Source organism: Pistacia vera, unplaced genomic scaffold (genome assembly GCF_008641045.1).
Source record: "Pistacia vera cultivar Batoury unplaced genomic scaffold, PisVer_v2 Contig601, whole genome shotgun sequence".
NCBI classification, from domain to species: domain Eukaryota; kingdom Viridiplantae; phylum Streptophyta; class Magnoliopsida; order Sapindales; family Anacardiaceae; genus Pistacia; species Pistacia vera.
In genome coordinates this window covers 653425-668964 of record NW_022196448.1, presented here as the reverse complement: position 1 = coordinate 668964, position 15540 = coordinate 653425, and the positions used below count along the sequence as shown (strand labels likewise).

Genomic DNA, 15540 nt, shown 5'->3' with positions numbered 1-15540 from the left:
AAAATTATTCTGTCAAATATTATAAAATTTTATTGTTATCATATTCAAGAGATGTTCTTCCAAATAATAATTATAATTTTACATTTCTAGTAATATATAAGTGCATTTTGTGTTTCAAATATTTATATTCCAAATTTTAAGGTGTTTTTTGCTATCATTTTAAGGTGTTTCAGATATTTAGATTCCAAATTTCTTTGATATTAAAAATAGCGAAAACATTTTTGATATATAATATAAAAAGAAAACATTGTTTTTAAATGAACATTTGTTAAAATTAATGTTGTGTGTGGTTTTTCCACCAAACTCGGGCTACAACGAGGATATAGCTCGACCTAGGACTAGTCTGACTCCATCGGTTGTTCGACCCAACACAAGCTCGTCAACATATAGCTCGACCCAGCATAAGCTAGTTGCGAACAACGCGAATGATCACTCAATCAATTCCCAGATATTTTCAGATCCTAGATATTGCGAGAATGACCAAATCAACATTAATCTCTAAGCGATCATAGCGCCCAATCGCGAGAATATCAGAATTGCAATTCAAATAAATTGTAATCCCTTTATTTTTGCTATTTCCTTTGAACAAACCTTATATATAAACTCCCACAAATGATGAAAAAGGGGTTTCGACTTAGACACAGAATTTTCATTGTAAGCTCTCACAACAAATACAAAAAAACAGTGGACATAGGCTCAATAGTTTATCTCGCCGAACCACTTTAAAAATTCTCGTTATTATTTATTTTATCGCACTAAATATTCGTCTATTATTGATTACCCGTAATCACACACACATCCATTCTGGTCCCATCAAGGTCAATCAGAATTCTCTGGTTGATGTAGATTTTTGTATCAACAATTAAAAAAGTGTGGGCTAAATATTTATTTATTTATTTACTAAAAAATAAAAATAAAAAAGGAAACACTATATCTCATTTCTCATAACACATCAAATTTTAAAAGTTTAAGATACACTCTACACACCCACTAAAAGTTTGGGCCTTTATTTGGGCTTACTAAATATCCTTATCTCATTTCTAAGTTTACCTACTTTTAACCCAAACTCCTTATCGCTTATAGTCCTCACAACCATTAAATTTATTTATGGACCCAGTTATAGGGAAAGTAATTTTTAGTCCCCCCACTATTTTCGTCTTTAACCTCCATCTTCAATTTCAAATAAGGTTATAATCGTAATAGAAAAAAATAATTCTTCTTCCTCCATTTTTTCACTTCAAGCTTCATATTTACAGTTTTAAAAAAATTAAATCAATCATAATTAAAAATATTTATAGTTTTAGCTAGATTTTTCTTCTGCCAAGGTAGGGTTTTATGTATAGGCAAAAAATCATCTTGGACTTGACAAAGCCAAATAACGAGATAAACATGTCACAGCCTAAGGCCTTAGCCCAATTCCGGTTGAGCCTACGCTTAAATTCACCTTGGGCCATCCTACAAGTTAAGCTAAATAAAGTCCAACCCATTAGCCCATAGCAATCCATAAACAGGAATTAGAATCCTATTCTGTTTCTATTTTGGTCAAGATCTTAAATCTTACTGATAGTGGCAAGCTTAATCTGGTAAGGGCAAGAAACCCTATTTCTTTCCTAATAAGGACCATCTCCCAAAGTATGACTCAGAGTCTTACTGGGATTCTAACCTCTTGGGGATTCCAACCCCCTTGGGTTTACTATATAAACAGAGACATGTCCTCTCATAAAAGGGGAAAGATCCAATACTCAATACCACCTTCTAGTTCCTAAAAGTTCTTGCTTCTACGGACTAAACACTTTCGTCATAGCTCTAGTCTCTGATCAAACTTCCAGTAACATTTATTTCCCTTCACTCTCACTAAATAACCCATTTCAGCCTTGCCGACTTGAGCATCAGAGTGCCTACGGTAAATACCACCCCGGTATTTCCCGGAAGCTTCACGCTTGTTTCTTTGTGTGTGCAAGTCCAGCGGATTATTAGTAATCTCAACCTCACAGGATCCATCCTTTTCGTGATTGTCGATTTTTAGCATTTACAGTTTGGTGCCCATCGTGGGGCCTTGACATTCTATATTAATTTTCTAAATAGAAATTTTCTATATAAATATTCATTTATAAGGTGTAGATTTAATGTGTAAACCAAGGGTCAATGAGCGGTGGTTGGCTAAACAAGCTAGTTGGCTCTTTATTTGAACATTAAAAGAAATCACATAATTAGATCATTAATATAGATAAAAACAAAATACAAAAAAACAAAAATAACGAAAAATTATTAATTAACAATTACAAATTCGTTATAAATTGATACTCCTAAACTATGATACAACGGTTGCTAACTATCAAGTAATATTACTAGGGTGTAAAGGCTGTGGCGGAGCCAGAATGTTATATTTAGAGGCGAAAATTAATATTTAACTTACGAGGAGTCGGAAGAGAAATAAAAAAATGTAATTAGGGAATTGCATTGGAAGGGTCAAAGTGTGAGTTTAACGAATAGATGGGGGTGGGGAGAATAAAATTTAGAGAATAAAATTGATATATTTAGAGGATAATTTTGAGATTTTCAATTAATTTCCTCTTTCACGTTTTTAGAAATTTTTTGAAAAGGTAGTTAATGATTTTCACTATTGCTTGTACTAACACTCTTAAAAGTATTCACAAAAACAAAAATAAAAATCAAACCAAATAAAAAAAAAAAACACATTTTCTCTTTTAATTTGTAAATGTTATTTAAAAATAATAATAATCAATGTATTTTCAAATTTTAAAATAAATTTACTAAATCAAGCTTTTTAATTTTTTTTAAATAGAATCTCCGAAAATAATATTTAATCAACGCCAATGGATCTATTAGATCCGAATACATAGCTTCCTTTTTATTTATTTCTATTCTATTTTGTTTTCATATAAAAGGATATTTAAAAAAACTAAAAATTAGGAATTTTTTTTTTTTGTGTTTGTTTTATTATTTGGAGTAATATTTTTGGAAAAGTGGAGTTGGGTTGTTTTTACGAGGTAAGATTTAAAAATTAATCAAAATACCTCATAGGTTTGTTAATTTAGCAAACACACAATAAAAAGTTTATAAATTGATAAAAGCATTCTCACTCACTCATATTTGTCAGATTTCGGCCACCACCGTCAGAAGGTAGTCGGAATCTAACGTATTTTTGTTAATTTATAAATTTTTTTTGTTGAGGGTGTTTAGTTAAATTAATAAACTTATGGAGGTTTAAAAATAGTTGAATATGATAAGATTGAATTTCGAAAATAGAAAACAAATATGTATTTTGGATAAGATAGGAATAAAATTGGGCAAAAAAAGTAAAACAAACAAGCTTCTTATTTTTGAAAGTTTAGGGGAACTTTGTTATATTATTAAATCTCAGGGATCGACAAACCCCTAAAATAATCATAATGCCACGTGATCAATGCCACCTTTATTACTTCTTCACCATCATTCATCATCACATTTTCTTTTTAATTTCACTCTTTTTTCTCCACTCAAACACTCACCCAAAAAAAAAAAAAAAAATACCCACAAATCTCTTCTTCTTCCTTTTCATTAACAATGGCCTTCTACTCCTTTTTAATTTTCTTCTATTTCTTCTTTATTTGTTTTGTGCATAATGTTTATCCCGTTGGGGCGGCCGCCATTACTCAGTGTAAGAAGCCGCCAGTCATCTTCAGCTTCGGCGATTCGAACTCCGACACGGGTGGACTCGTAGCTGGACTCGGTTTCCCCGTCAATCCCCCCTATGGCCGTACGTTTTTCGGCAGATCAACTGGTCGATTCTCTGATGGACGGCTCCTGATCGACTTCCTTTGTAAGTTGGCCCCACTCCCTCCTCTCATTTTCTTTTTCTCTGCTTGCTATGATTGGTGTAACTTTTATCGAATTAATGGCAACGTTACCGGGTCAGTTACAGTAGAAAATACAATGACCGTTAGAAAAATTAATTGGTAATTTTTTTTTTTCAAATATTTTTGCCTGCAACGATGGAGTAAGAGATTCGTCCTTACAGTAACCGGGCTAGTTACAATAAACAACAAGACATACAAAAAATGGTAAAAAGTTAGTTGAATAACGTTATTGAACTATGTTTACTACAGTAAATGATAAAACTAAAAGACTATTATAAAATTAGTCTCCAACGTTATCGAATCGGATTTAGTTGGTCCTATAAAACCTTATGTTGGTCCCATAATTTACATACGGTGCTGTAGCATTTGCCACGTAGAGGTGATTGTGGTACTGTAGACTACAGTACCGTGACGGTGAGGACCTGAGGTACCGTGAGATTTGGGTGTTTTAACGGATAGCGTTATGGTCTCGGATTTGTGTGGGGACACGTGATTCCTTGGTGGGGTCTATTTAATGTATGGACATGAGTGTAATTAGTCATCGTTATGTGTGCACTCAGATTTAAATTTTAATCGAAAGTGGGTCCTCGTTTTCATTAATGTCTTGGTCGGTATATCATAATTGAGTTCTGGTATAATATTTGATCGAATCTCTATTTGAATAGAACATGTAAAATATAAAATTATAATTAATGAGTTATGTTTTAGATTAATTAATTAATTATAATTTTCTTATTCACCCCTTTGGGTTTTTATTTAATCGAAAAATCAGTTTGATTGTCTATTTTTTCTTAATTATTTATGCATTTCATAAGATTTCTTAGTAAAATCCAAAAGAGATTCTGACATGATAATATGTTATATATTTATTCAGATTTTTTATTTCTTTTTTTAACGTGCAGGCCAAACTGTGAATACGAGTTTCCTAAGTCCATACTTGGACTCATTGGCGGATTCAAAGTTCAAAAATGGAGCAAATTTTGCAATCGCGGGATCATCAACTCTCCCCAAAAATGTTCCATTTTCACTGACCATTCAAATTATGCAATTTCTTCATTTCAAGGACAGGACTCTTCAGCTTGTTACTGCTGGTAAATTTCTCATTTTATTACTTTGCATGAATATATTAGTCCTTTCTTTGTTGATTAATTTTTTTAGCTAATAATTTTGATGATGTTACTGGAGAAATATGTTGATAACCATCACTAGGTGGTCGAGTGGTCAATTAGGACTCTTGGGTATATTATTTAAGAGTTCATGAGTTCGATTCACTTAAGCTGCTAATAGGAGTGATCATTTAAGCTCTTACCCGATCGGTAGTTTCAAGGTCTCGAGAGATTAATTGAGATGTGCGTAAACTGACTTGAACACCTCCAGGCTCCAATCATAAAAAAAAAAATTGTCGATATTTTCTTTTTTCCTTTTTTTTTTTGGTGATTTTATAGTAGTTTTAAAAATTGTATTTGAAAATATTTTTAACTCATTGCAAACAAATGCATTGTCATAAAAATTTCTTATATCTTTTATTTTCAAAAACAAAAACAATGCATTAGTTTCAACTTAGGAAACAAGAAATATGAGGAATTATCTGAAAAGGTGTTTGGTTGAAATGTTTCTAAAACCAGTTTTCGGAAAATGAAAAACAATTGTTTTTTTTTTTTTAACCTCTTTCCTTATGGCCGAATGACAAACCCTTTAGCCACTAAGGTTAACTATACTTAGGAGATCTTGTATTCGAGTCGCAAGAGGGATACCTATCACATTTGTGCAATTACCTTGGTTCATCGGGTTTGTAAGATGTTTCGTAGCCCTCGAGATTAGGACCTGCATACCTGATGAATACCTCCCTTTCACACACACAATCCCAGACTCAACCTACACTTTCTCACAAAAACACACTCAAATGCACACAGCAGCAAGCCAATATAACAGCAACAAATCAGTAAGTTTTGAGTAGAGGAATGAAGTGAATTGAGAATAATAATTCATGTAATATTCCTGAAAGTAGTAGAAACAAATGAAGCCAAATGAAAAAAGAGACAGACTGGTCTTCAAGGCCAGCACCTCCCAGGACACACATCAACACCAAAAATCATAATATCCTCCCACACTCTCACGCTCTCTTTTTATCTGACACCAAATCCTAACTAACCTTGTCACCTGTCTATAGCACCAAATTACCCCTTTTGTCCCTTTCTAGCCCTACGTCTATACTTAATTGAAATATTGGGCTTGGATCCATCAATACCTTGGATACCTAAAAAAAAAAATTGTTTTCTCTCCATTTTTTCAATTGGTTTTTGTTTCAAAATTTGAAAAACAGTTTTTGACATTACATCAAACACTATCATAGTTTTTTATAAATTATTTTTTAATCATAAATCGAATAGGCAGGAACCGCAATCATATTATATGAGTACCATCAAATCTCATCCAAATATTTTTAATGGAATTCTCTCACTTTGAGATTATTATTAATTAAACTGTTGAACTTGTTTTTAGGTTCAACTGATTTCATCAACGAAGATGGGTTCAGAAATGCACTTTACTTCATTGATATTGGACAAAATGACATTGCTGATTCATTCTCCAAAAAATTTACTTATGCACAAGTTGTCAAAAGAATTCCATCGGTTCTCAGAGAAATTAAGAATGGTGTCACGGTGAGTTTAATTTTCATACTTTTGTAACAAATTAAACTGAAAATTCTACAGTGAGATGAGTGTACAACCTAGATATATCACTTTAACACGCTTGCCATGCAAGCGCAGAGTGATTGGAAGGATGTACCAAAGACTTTCTTTGCATATACTTGCATAATGCCAAAATTTTTGTTAGAAGTTATATCCATTTAGCTTGTGATTTGAAAAATAAGTTTCAAAAACTAGATATAAATAAAGAGTAATACTAATCTTACAAAGAGACAAATCCAGCCCGTAAAAGAAGGGAAAAAGAGAGAGAGAGAGGGGCAATCATGAATTTTAAGGGCTAGATTTGTCTCTTTCTATGCCTTTTTGTAAGATTAGTATTACTCATAAATAAAACAATGAGATCTATTTCAATGTTTTTAATATTTAAAAACGTGTTCGATATAATATTTGAAAACTATTTTTAAAGTTGAAAACTATTGAAAATTCAAGAAAATGACTTTTTCTTTTTTTCTTTTTTTGTTTTCTGATTTTACACTGACGAATTCAAAAACTGTTTCTGAAAACAGGTCAACTGAACACGTACGGCTTCATAAAATTCCTTGTGTTTCGTTTTTTCATACACAAAAAAGTGTATTTAAGTTTCTATGATTCAATTTTCCAAGATTATATAGCTTACATTCTAATATTCCGTAAATGTTAAGACTTTTTGGCTTATTAAATATTAATCTGTTTTGTCATATGCATTTGCAGAAATTGTATGATCAAGGAGGGAGGAAATTTTGGATACACAACACAGGACCATTAGGTTGTCTCCCTCAGAAACTTTCATTAGTTAAGAACAATGCTTTAGATCGTTATGGATGTATTTCAAGTTACAATGACGCGGCGAGACTATTCAATGAAGGATTACGCCATCTTTGCCAGGAGATGAGGGCTGAATTGAACGGCGCTACTATAGTCTATGTAGATATATTTTCCATCAAGTATGATCTCATTGCCAACTCCACCAAATATGGTAAGCCAAATTGCCTTAACCCTCGTTTATCCTGATAATCAAATTATCTCGAATCATTAATTTGTGGGGAAAGACTATTAGGAAACAATTGTTATATTGAACATGCTGACCCTCGAGGGCTTTCTGAATACCGTTTTACTCAATTGTTATGGTGGATTTCGTTATTTCGTTCAGTTTCATTGTCTCATGCATGCATATTTTCTTCTTCGTTGTATTATGAGATTTTTTTTTAGGGGTAAAAGCATTGACTATATATGACCCAAACTTATCTCGGATCATTATTTATAAAACTTGTCCATAAACATACTATTAGGAGAACAATCATTATCTTTAACATGTCTCTCGAAGGCTTCCTTAGTATCGTTTTACCTAACTGTCAACAGCGGATTTCACTAGCTCACGCATACAATTTGGTTATGTCGTTCAGTTTCATTATCTCACGCATGCATATTTTCTTCTTTGTTGTATCATGAGATTTTTTTTTAGGGGTAAAGGCATTGACTATATATGACCCAAATTTATCTCGGATCATGATTTATAAAACCTTTCCATAAACATACTATTAGGAGAACAATCATTATCTTTAACATGCCTCTCAAAAGCTTCCTTCTTATCGTTTTACCTACCCGTCAATGGCGGATTTCACTATCTCATGCATACATATTTTCCTCTTCATTGTATTATGATATTTCCCTATTTGATGAAACTTACTAAATTATATGTGACCTTAGTGAAAATGATCAAGCTCACCAAAAGTCTCCTTCTCAAGACTCTTAATTTGATTCATTTGAGATCATTTATGCAGGTTTTTCAAGTCCATTAATGGCATGTTGTGGCTTTGGAGGACCCCCATACAACTACAACATAAATGTGACATGTGGCAATCCTGGTTCTAAGGCTTGTGATGAAGGGTCAAAATCTGTCAGCTGGGATGGAATTCATTACACAGAAGGAGCTAACCAAATTGTAGCTTCAAAAGTGCTTTCCATGGCTTACTCTACACCAAGTACCACTTTTGGTTTCTTCTGTCAGTAGATAAGCTCGGCCTAATGAACTTCTGGCAGGTTTAATCATTCTCGGCCAGTACATAAGCCCAGCCAAATGGGTGCGAAGACGGTAGCTTTTGGCGCAAGCCATGAAGTGTTTTATATGCAGATGTTTCCCTTTCGATTGTGTTGTAACGTTGTTAACAGTATGGTGATTATGTAAAAGTGTATTTTATTAAAGCCTGCCTGACTTCTATAATTGCAATGATCCCAAAAGCATGACATTTCTGACCTCGTCACATCCTCTTGATGTCTATTTTTATCACCTTCATCTAAACCCACCGGCCACCCCCCTGCCTCCAGTGGGGCCGCCACCACCACCACCGTAGCTTCTACCACCTTCTTGAATTTTACCCTTCCAAAATTTAAATATAAGTATCCATTGTCATTTGTACAATAAGATAAGCTTATGATATATTGAGGTTAAAAAAATCAAACTTCCCAAAGTCTGACGTAAAAGAAAAAATCTCTCTTAGATTTCAAAATTAGAAAAAATATACTATCGTCAATAAGCCATTGCAACATAAACTATGAGTTTATAAATAATCTCTGAATTACGAAATATATATACTTTCGTACGTTAATGTAAACATATTCTCATAAATGGACTCATATGATAAAATTAGATAATCTTTAAATTTTGACTAAAAACGAAATACAAAATGAGACCTGGTCCTATTGGATGGACTCATTGGATTCTTTGGGCTTTAATTTAATTTATTATTTTATCATATAGTTTTATATATAACGTAAATTAATTAATCTAATTTCTTTAGGCAAACTGGTTAAAAGACACAAAAGAACATTGCCCATTAAATTAATTAATACAAAGACTTTTTCTTGGAATAGTAAACGATGGTCTCTTTCATAAAATTGAACTCGAAGTCACAAAATGAAGTCCGAAATTTCTGGATTTAAAAAAAAAAAAAAAACATTCTTTTTATAAGAATAAATAAAGTTATAGATTATTTGACACGTAATAATAATAGGGACTAGCATGTTATCATATGATAGCCGTTGGATTTTAAATAGTCTATCATGACATAATATTATCCGTCAGATCAGATGATCACTACAAATCCTCGTTTAGTTTTCTTCCCCGCTCAGATTAACTCTCGTTCCCTCCGAGAATAACCTTATATGACCATCAAGAATACCTAAAGCCCAGCCTCGTTTATCCCTTCAAAAATTGAAACTTTACTACTCTTGAAATTCGTAATCATCAATGCAGTTTTTGCTAAACCCGCGTAGAATTTACTGTACTAGCATTGTAAATTCTGCTAATTCTCAAATTTCTCAGTTTGCTCGTTCGGGCCAAATTGAGAAAGCACGTATGGTGTTCGATGAATTGCCTAATAAAACTACCGTTTCTTGGAACTCAATTATTGCCGGTTACTTCCAAAACCAGCAACCCATTAAAGCTAGGGATATGTTTGATATCATGCCTGAAAAAAATATAATTTCTTGGAATAATTTAGTTTCTGGGTATGTGAAAAATGGGATGGTTAGTGAAGCTAGGAGAGTGTTTGATAAAATGCCGGAGAGAAATGTTGTTTCGTGGACGGCCATGGTTCGGGGTTATGCTCAAGAGGGCATGATTGTTGAGGCTGAAAAATTGTTTTGGCAAATGCCTGAGAAGAATGTGGTATCTTGGACTGTGATGTTAGGTGGGTTGATTCGAAATTCTCGCATTGATGAGGCGAGGCGATTTTATGATATGATGCCGGTGAAGGATGTTGTTGGTAGGACGAATATAATATTAGGGTACTGTCGAGAGGGACGTGTAGATGAAGCGAGAGGGATTTTCGATGAGATGCCGAAAAAGAATGTGATTTCCTGGACAACAATGATTAGTGGGTACGTGCAGAATAATAAAGTTGATATTGCGAGGAAACTTTTTGAAGTGATGCCAGAGAAAAATGAAGTATCGTGGACAGCTATGTTGATGGGTTATATACAATGTGGAAGGATACAAGATGCTTGGGAACTTTTTGGCACAATGCCGATGAAGTCAATTGTTGCTAGTAATGCAATGATTCTTGGGTTAGGGCGGAATGGAGAAGTGAGGAAAGCAAGGATGGTGTTTGATCGAATGAGGGAGAAGGATGATGCAACTTGGAGTGCGATGATCAAGGTTTATGAGAAGAGGGGGTTTGAATTGGAAGTGTTTCAGGTGTTTACTTTGATGCAAAGAGAAGGAATTAGAGTGAATTTCCCTTGCATGATGAGTGTTCTTTTAGTTTGTGCCAGCTTGGCAAGTCTTGACCATGGTAGGCAGGTTCATGCCAAGTTGGTGAGATCCCAGTACGATTTTGATGTGTATGTTGCCTCAGTTTTGATCACAATGTATTTCAAATGCGGTGATCTTGTAAAAGCAAAACAGATTTTTGACAGGTTCGGTACAAAGGATACTGTTATGTGGAATTCTATTATAAGTGGTTATGCCCAACATGGTTTAGGCGAAGAAGTTTTACAAGCTTTTCATGAAATGTTCTCCTCTGGTGTCATGCCAGATGATGTTACCTTTGTCGCAGTTCTCTCAGCTTGTAGTTACACTGGGAAGGTTAAAGAAGGGCTTAAAATTTTTGATTCAATGGAGTCAAATCTAGTGAAACCAAAAACTGCACATTATGCCTGCATGGTTGATTTGCTAGGCCGAGCTGGTCAAGTCCATGAAGCAATGAAGATAATTGAGAAAATGCCATTGGAACCAGATGCTATTATTTGGGGTTCGTTGTTAGGTGCTTGCAGAACCCACATGAAGTTAGATTTGGCTGAAGTTGCAGCAAAGAAACTTTTGCAGCTTGAGCCCAAAAATTCTGGGCCTTACATCTTGCTTTCAAACATTTATGCATCTCAAGGTAGATGGCGTGATGTTGCAGATCTGAGAAAAACCATGAGAGCAAGGAGTGTGACCAAGTCACCTGGATGTAGTTGGATTGAGGTAGAGAAGAAAGTACATATGTTCACTGGTGCAGACTGCGTAAGCCACCCAGAGCATGCAATGATCATGAAGATGTTGGAAAAGTTAGGAGGATTATTGAGAGAAGCCGGGTATTGTCCTGACGGTAGTTTTGTGCTGCATGATGTGGAAGATGAAGAAAAAGTGCATAGCTTGCGGTATCATAGTGAAAAACTGGCTGTGGCATATGGACTTTTGAAGGTGCCTGAAGGGATGCCCATCCGAGTCATGAAAAATCTTCGGGTTTGTGGGGATTGCCATTCTGCTATTAAATTAATTGCAAAAGTTATGGGGAGGGAGATAATATTGAGGGATGCTAATAGATTCCATCATTTTAAAGATGGGTTGTGTTCGTGCAAAGACTATTGGTGATTAATGAATTGGGGGAACAGATGGATCTTGTGGCAATCATCATGCATCCCATAAAATTTTGGCATATTAATTCACCACATAGGACAAATATAATTTTGATGGTACCATTTGTTGCACAGTGGAGACTCACAGTATGAGAAGTTTGAGCTGGAAGAAGGAGAAACCTCAGAAATTTACTTAGATTGACGTTAGTGTATTCTTTACAATCACCGAAACCGCAGAAATTTACATACACTAGAATTTCCAGAGAAACTTCCTCTGATCTGCTTAGACAATGAGTTAAATTTCTTTGCTGCGACAAGAATTTGAAGCCGCTCATGGCTAAAGCAACTGCAAAATGCATCGAATTGCATTTTTGAAGCATAATTTCCAAATCCCAACAGCTTCAGAAGGTAGAAGCTCGGAACTTCTATGCATCATGTCTACCAAATTCTGGCAGTAACAATTTCGCTGTAAAAGTTACCTGCTTTGTTTCTGTTTAGGTATGTTACCATTTAACTGACTATACTGTTGATATTTACCATGTCAAGCTGGTAATTCATTCTGCCATTTCTGCTGGTGAAACTGCATATTATTACTAGATTCATAACAGATACAACCTGAGTTCAATCCAATCTGTGATTGACATAAAAGACTCTGCACGAAGAGTTCATCTAACCATAAGCATTTGTACCTGTTCCTAATTATATTTGCTGCCATTGGTGTAGCTGAGTTAATCCTGTCATTAAATGCGAACGCAGAGGTATTAATCCTTACAAAAGTCTTTGTTAAGAAAGTAGTATATATCATGTCATCATATTTAGATAGTAGATGCCTAAGTAGTTTAAGAACACATTTTTTTCAGAATACTTCATTAATCNAAAAAAAAATTATTGTTTGAATTTGCCCATCCTATAGCAAATGCCTGACTATGTCTATGGGTAGTTAGGTATAGGATTGTGAATGCTGCCTAAATTTGGGATAATGTTTAGGGCTTATCACTGGTTAGTCAAGATTCTACTTTTTGCTCATAGTTCCATCTTGCATTCCTTCTTTATGTGTTGTTGCCATTTCCATAAGCAGTATTTCTTTTCATTCTGAGAAAGTTCGACATATGTGCTCTTTTGCAAACCATACCTGAAGCAGAAGTGAGCAAACTTTTGGAAAACTGTTATAATAATCTTCTGGTCTATATAAACTTCAATCCTTTCAGCCAGTTATTTTTTGTTTCTACCTCAAAAAGGAGAGAATCTTTATCTGTTTATGAGTTAACTGATCACATAAACAAAATGCTAAAGTCACTGGTCTCAGCTGGCTTGGAATGAGTTCTAAAATTTTTTCCTAGTTGAATCAGGGGTAAAGCTTTATTGTTTTTATAATTGGCAGAACTTTTTAAAGGTAAAATAGTTTTGAAATCTTTAAAATCTTGTAATGGATCAAGATTGATAGAAAATGGAACGTTAGGAAGTTCTAGATATCTAAATATGGTGTCTTGTACTCTTATCCTTATCTTCATTTCTTCATTCATTTTTTCATGTACCACAGCTTGAAGGTCACTTGTAGATTCGAAGTTGACTTCTTAATCATTGCTGTGATTTTTTTTTTCTTGGTAGGGAATAAAGCCAGCATCATTGGTAAAAGTGACAGATCCCGGTGTTCGAGCATTTATAGAAAAATGCATTGCAGAAGTCTCTGACCGGTTACCTGCCAAGGAACTTTTGGGAGATCCCTTTCTCCAACCAGATGAGGAAAATGAGAGTACAGGTCGTTCTTTACAAGCCAAAATTCATCATTCAGGTAATGTTGAAATTATGATGCTGCTATGGAGCACAAAGGCATTTAGGTTTTGGCCCTTACATATTTCATGAATATTTGCAGCTGGGAGTTCTAGTCAGGTAAAAGTTGGTGGAAATGCCCATTATCCTCCGGCTGAGACAAGTAGGGACTTTACAGTGCAAGGTCACAGGAGGGACAATTACACTATTTTTCTTAAACTGCGAATAGCAGATTTCACAGGTTCTTTCTCACTCTCACTGTGCAAGTGTGTGCTTATTATCAGTTTACTTATCTTGATATCAAGAAAATTATTTGTCTGTTAGCATTCATAAATTTCCAGCTGAAAGTCGTTTGTATGGTGCAGGTCATTTTCGCAATATTCACTTCCCATTTGATATTGCAGCAGACACAGCAAATTCTGTTGCTAGTGAAATGGTTAATGAGTTGAATCTGACAGATCAAGATGTCTCAACAATTGCTGCAATGATCGAGTCAGAAATTCGGACTCATATTCCAGATTGGGAACCTAGAGAAGTTTCTGGGGATAGTCTTTCTGAAGAGGTTGCAAATTTTGACAGATGTTCCCTTAAAACCAAGGATGACACTTCTCCTGTGACAAATGAGCCAATCCCGTCTTTTGGTGGCCTTCAATTGGAGAGATTGCCATCAGGTCATAAGTACTGGTCTGACTCGCCCAAGGCAGTGAGTAAAAACTCTCAAGGCATGTCTGTTACATTAAACCTGCCATATTTGGCTGTCAACCATGAAGAAAGATTGACTGAAAATGATGAAAGAACTCCTAATAGCAAAAGAGATGGTCACAGTCCAAATGGTGATGCATCGCTTGAACAGCTGGAGGTTGAAATTTTGTCTTGCAAAAATGAGAATGTTGAAGAAAAAGAAGATGGTGGGATCTCTGATTTGCAATCAGAAGATGTCAAGAAAATTGTTGAGGGACTCAAGCATCTACTGCTAAAGCAGCAAAAGGAGGTAGACGAGTTAAAGAGGAAGCATGAGTTAGCTGTATCAGAGTTTCTGAAGGAACTCTCCAGAGAAATTCGTCAAAAGGTTTTAGATGAATGTCAGCTGAAGATTCCTGAATATAGGCTGGACTGTGAGACACTGTTACATTGAACCAATTTGCAAATGCTAGCCCTGTTGTATCATTGGAAGTGTTTCCGTCGCACGTCTGGTACTTGGAAATAAATGGTAATATCATACATCTTATATAAACACTGAAGGTATTTCAGGAAGCTCAAACATTTTTACTCATGACAATTAAGTTTGGCAGTATGAGTAGCAGTACCTGGTGCCTTGAGAACAGGTTCTACTAAAGAGGAATATATGCTTGGAACGCCAATTTATAGCCTGGTTCGAACATTGTTGAAAAAGAAACCCAGCTTGTCTTTGAGAGTTGACTTGTTGAATGTCAAAAGAACCACACCTAATTTTATTTTCCACGAATCTGCAGTGCTGCTGGGGGGTGAGATTGCTCTGGACTTTTGTGTAGTAAGGTGAGTTAAGAATTATTGTACACTTGTACATATAGTTTATACGCAAGTCTAGCCGTTTCAGATTACTGTCAGTTGAAATGCAAACGTGTTTCAATTTTTGGGTGACTCGTTTGTGTTGTGATAAGGATGAAGATTCACTGAAAGTTAAATTGTTTTTGTTGCATGCTTGCCGAATGTCTGTTTGGCAGTTATGTTGTTCATAATAAAATGGAATAATTGGTTCAGAGTAAGTATGGAGGTTGGAATTTGAAGGGTACCACAATCCATAACTTGTTTGTTATTTATTTTTAGCCAAGTTGTTGGCTCTTAGGTTTGATTTAGGGTATCTAAACGTTTTTCGGTTGTTTCATATGCCTAAAAGCTTG

General features: G+C 34.8%; 3 protein-coding genes across 3 annotated transcripts; all 3 read left to right on the top strand.

Moving 5' to 3' along the window:
* The first annotated feature begins 3511 nt into the window (after nucleotides 1–3511).
* Nucleotides 3512–8605, top strand: LOC116110411 (GDSL esterase/lipase At1g09390-like). The gene is made up of 5 exons (XM_031396634.1): nucleotides 3512–3823; nucleotides 4763–4951; nucleotides 6363–6523; nucleotides 7262–7526; nucleotides 8332–8605. The coding sequence occupies exons 1-5, from the start codon at nucleotides 3568–3570 to the stop codon at nucleotides 8559–8561; spliced, it is 1101 nt and encodes a 366-aa protein (XP_031252494.1). The 5' UTR covers nucleotides 3512–3567; the 3' UTR covers nucleotides 8562–8605.
* Nucleotides 8606–9713: 1108 nt separating this feature from the next.
* LOC116110388 (pentatricopeptide repeat-containing protein At1g56690, mitochondrial-like) lies at nucleotides 9714–12540 on the top strand. Its single transcript, XM_031396616.1, has one exon. It carries the CDS (start codon nucleotides 9798–9800, stop codon nucleotides 11904–11906), a length of 2109 nt encoding a protein of 702 aa, XP_031252476.1. The 5' UTR covers nucleotides 9714–9797; the 3' UTR covers nucleotides 11907–12540.
* On the top strand, nucleotides 12244–15405 carry LOC116110410 (probable serine/threonine-protein kinase WNK2). Its single transcript, XM_031396633.1, has 5 exons — nucleotides 12244–12298; nucleotides 12969–13033; nucleotides 13499–13682; nucleotides 13764–13901; nucleotides 14026–15405. The coding sequence occupies exons 1-5, from the start codon at nucleotides 12244–12246 to the stop codon at nucleotides 14793–14795; spliced, it is 1212 nt and encodes a 403-aa protein (XP_031252493.1). The 3' UTR covers nucleotides 14796–15405.
* Nucleotides 15406–15540: the final 135 nt, after the last annotated feature.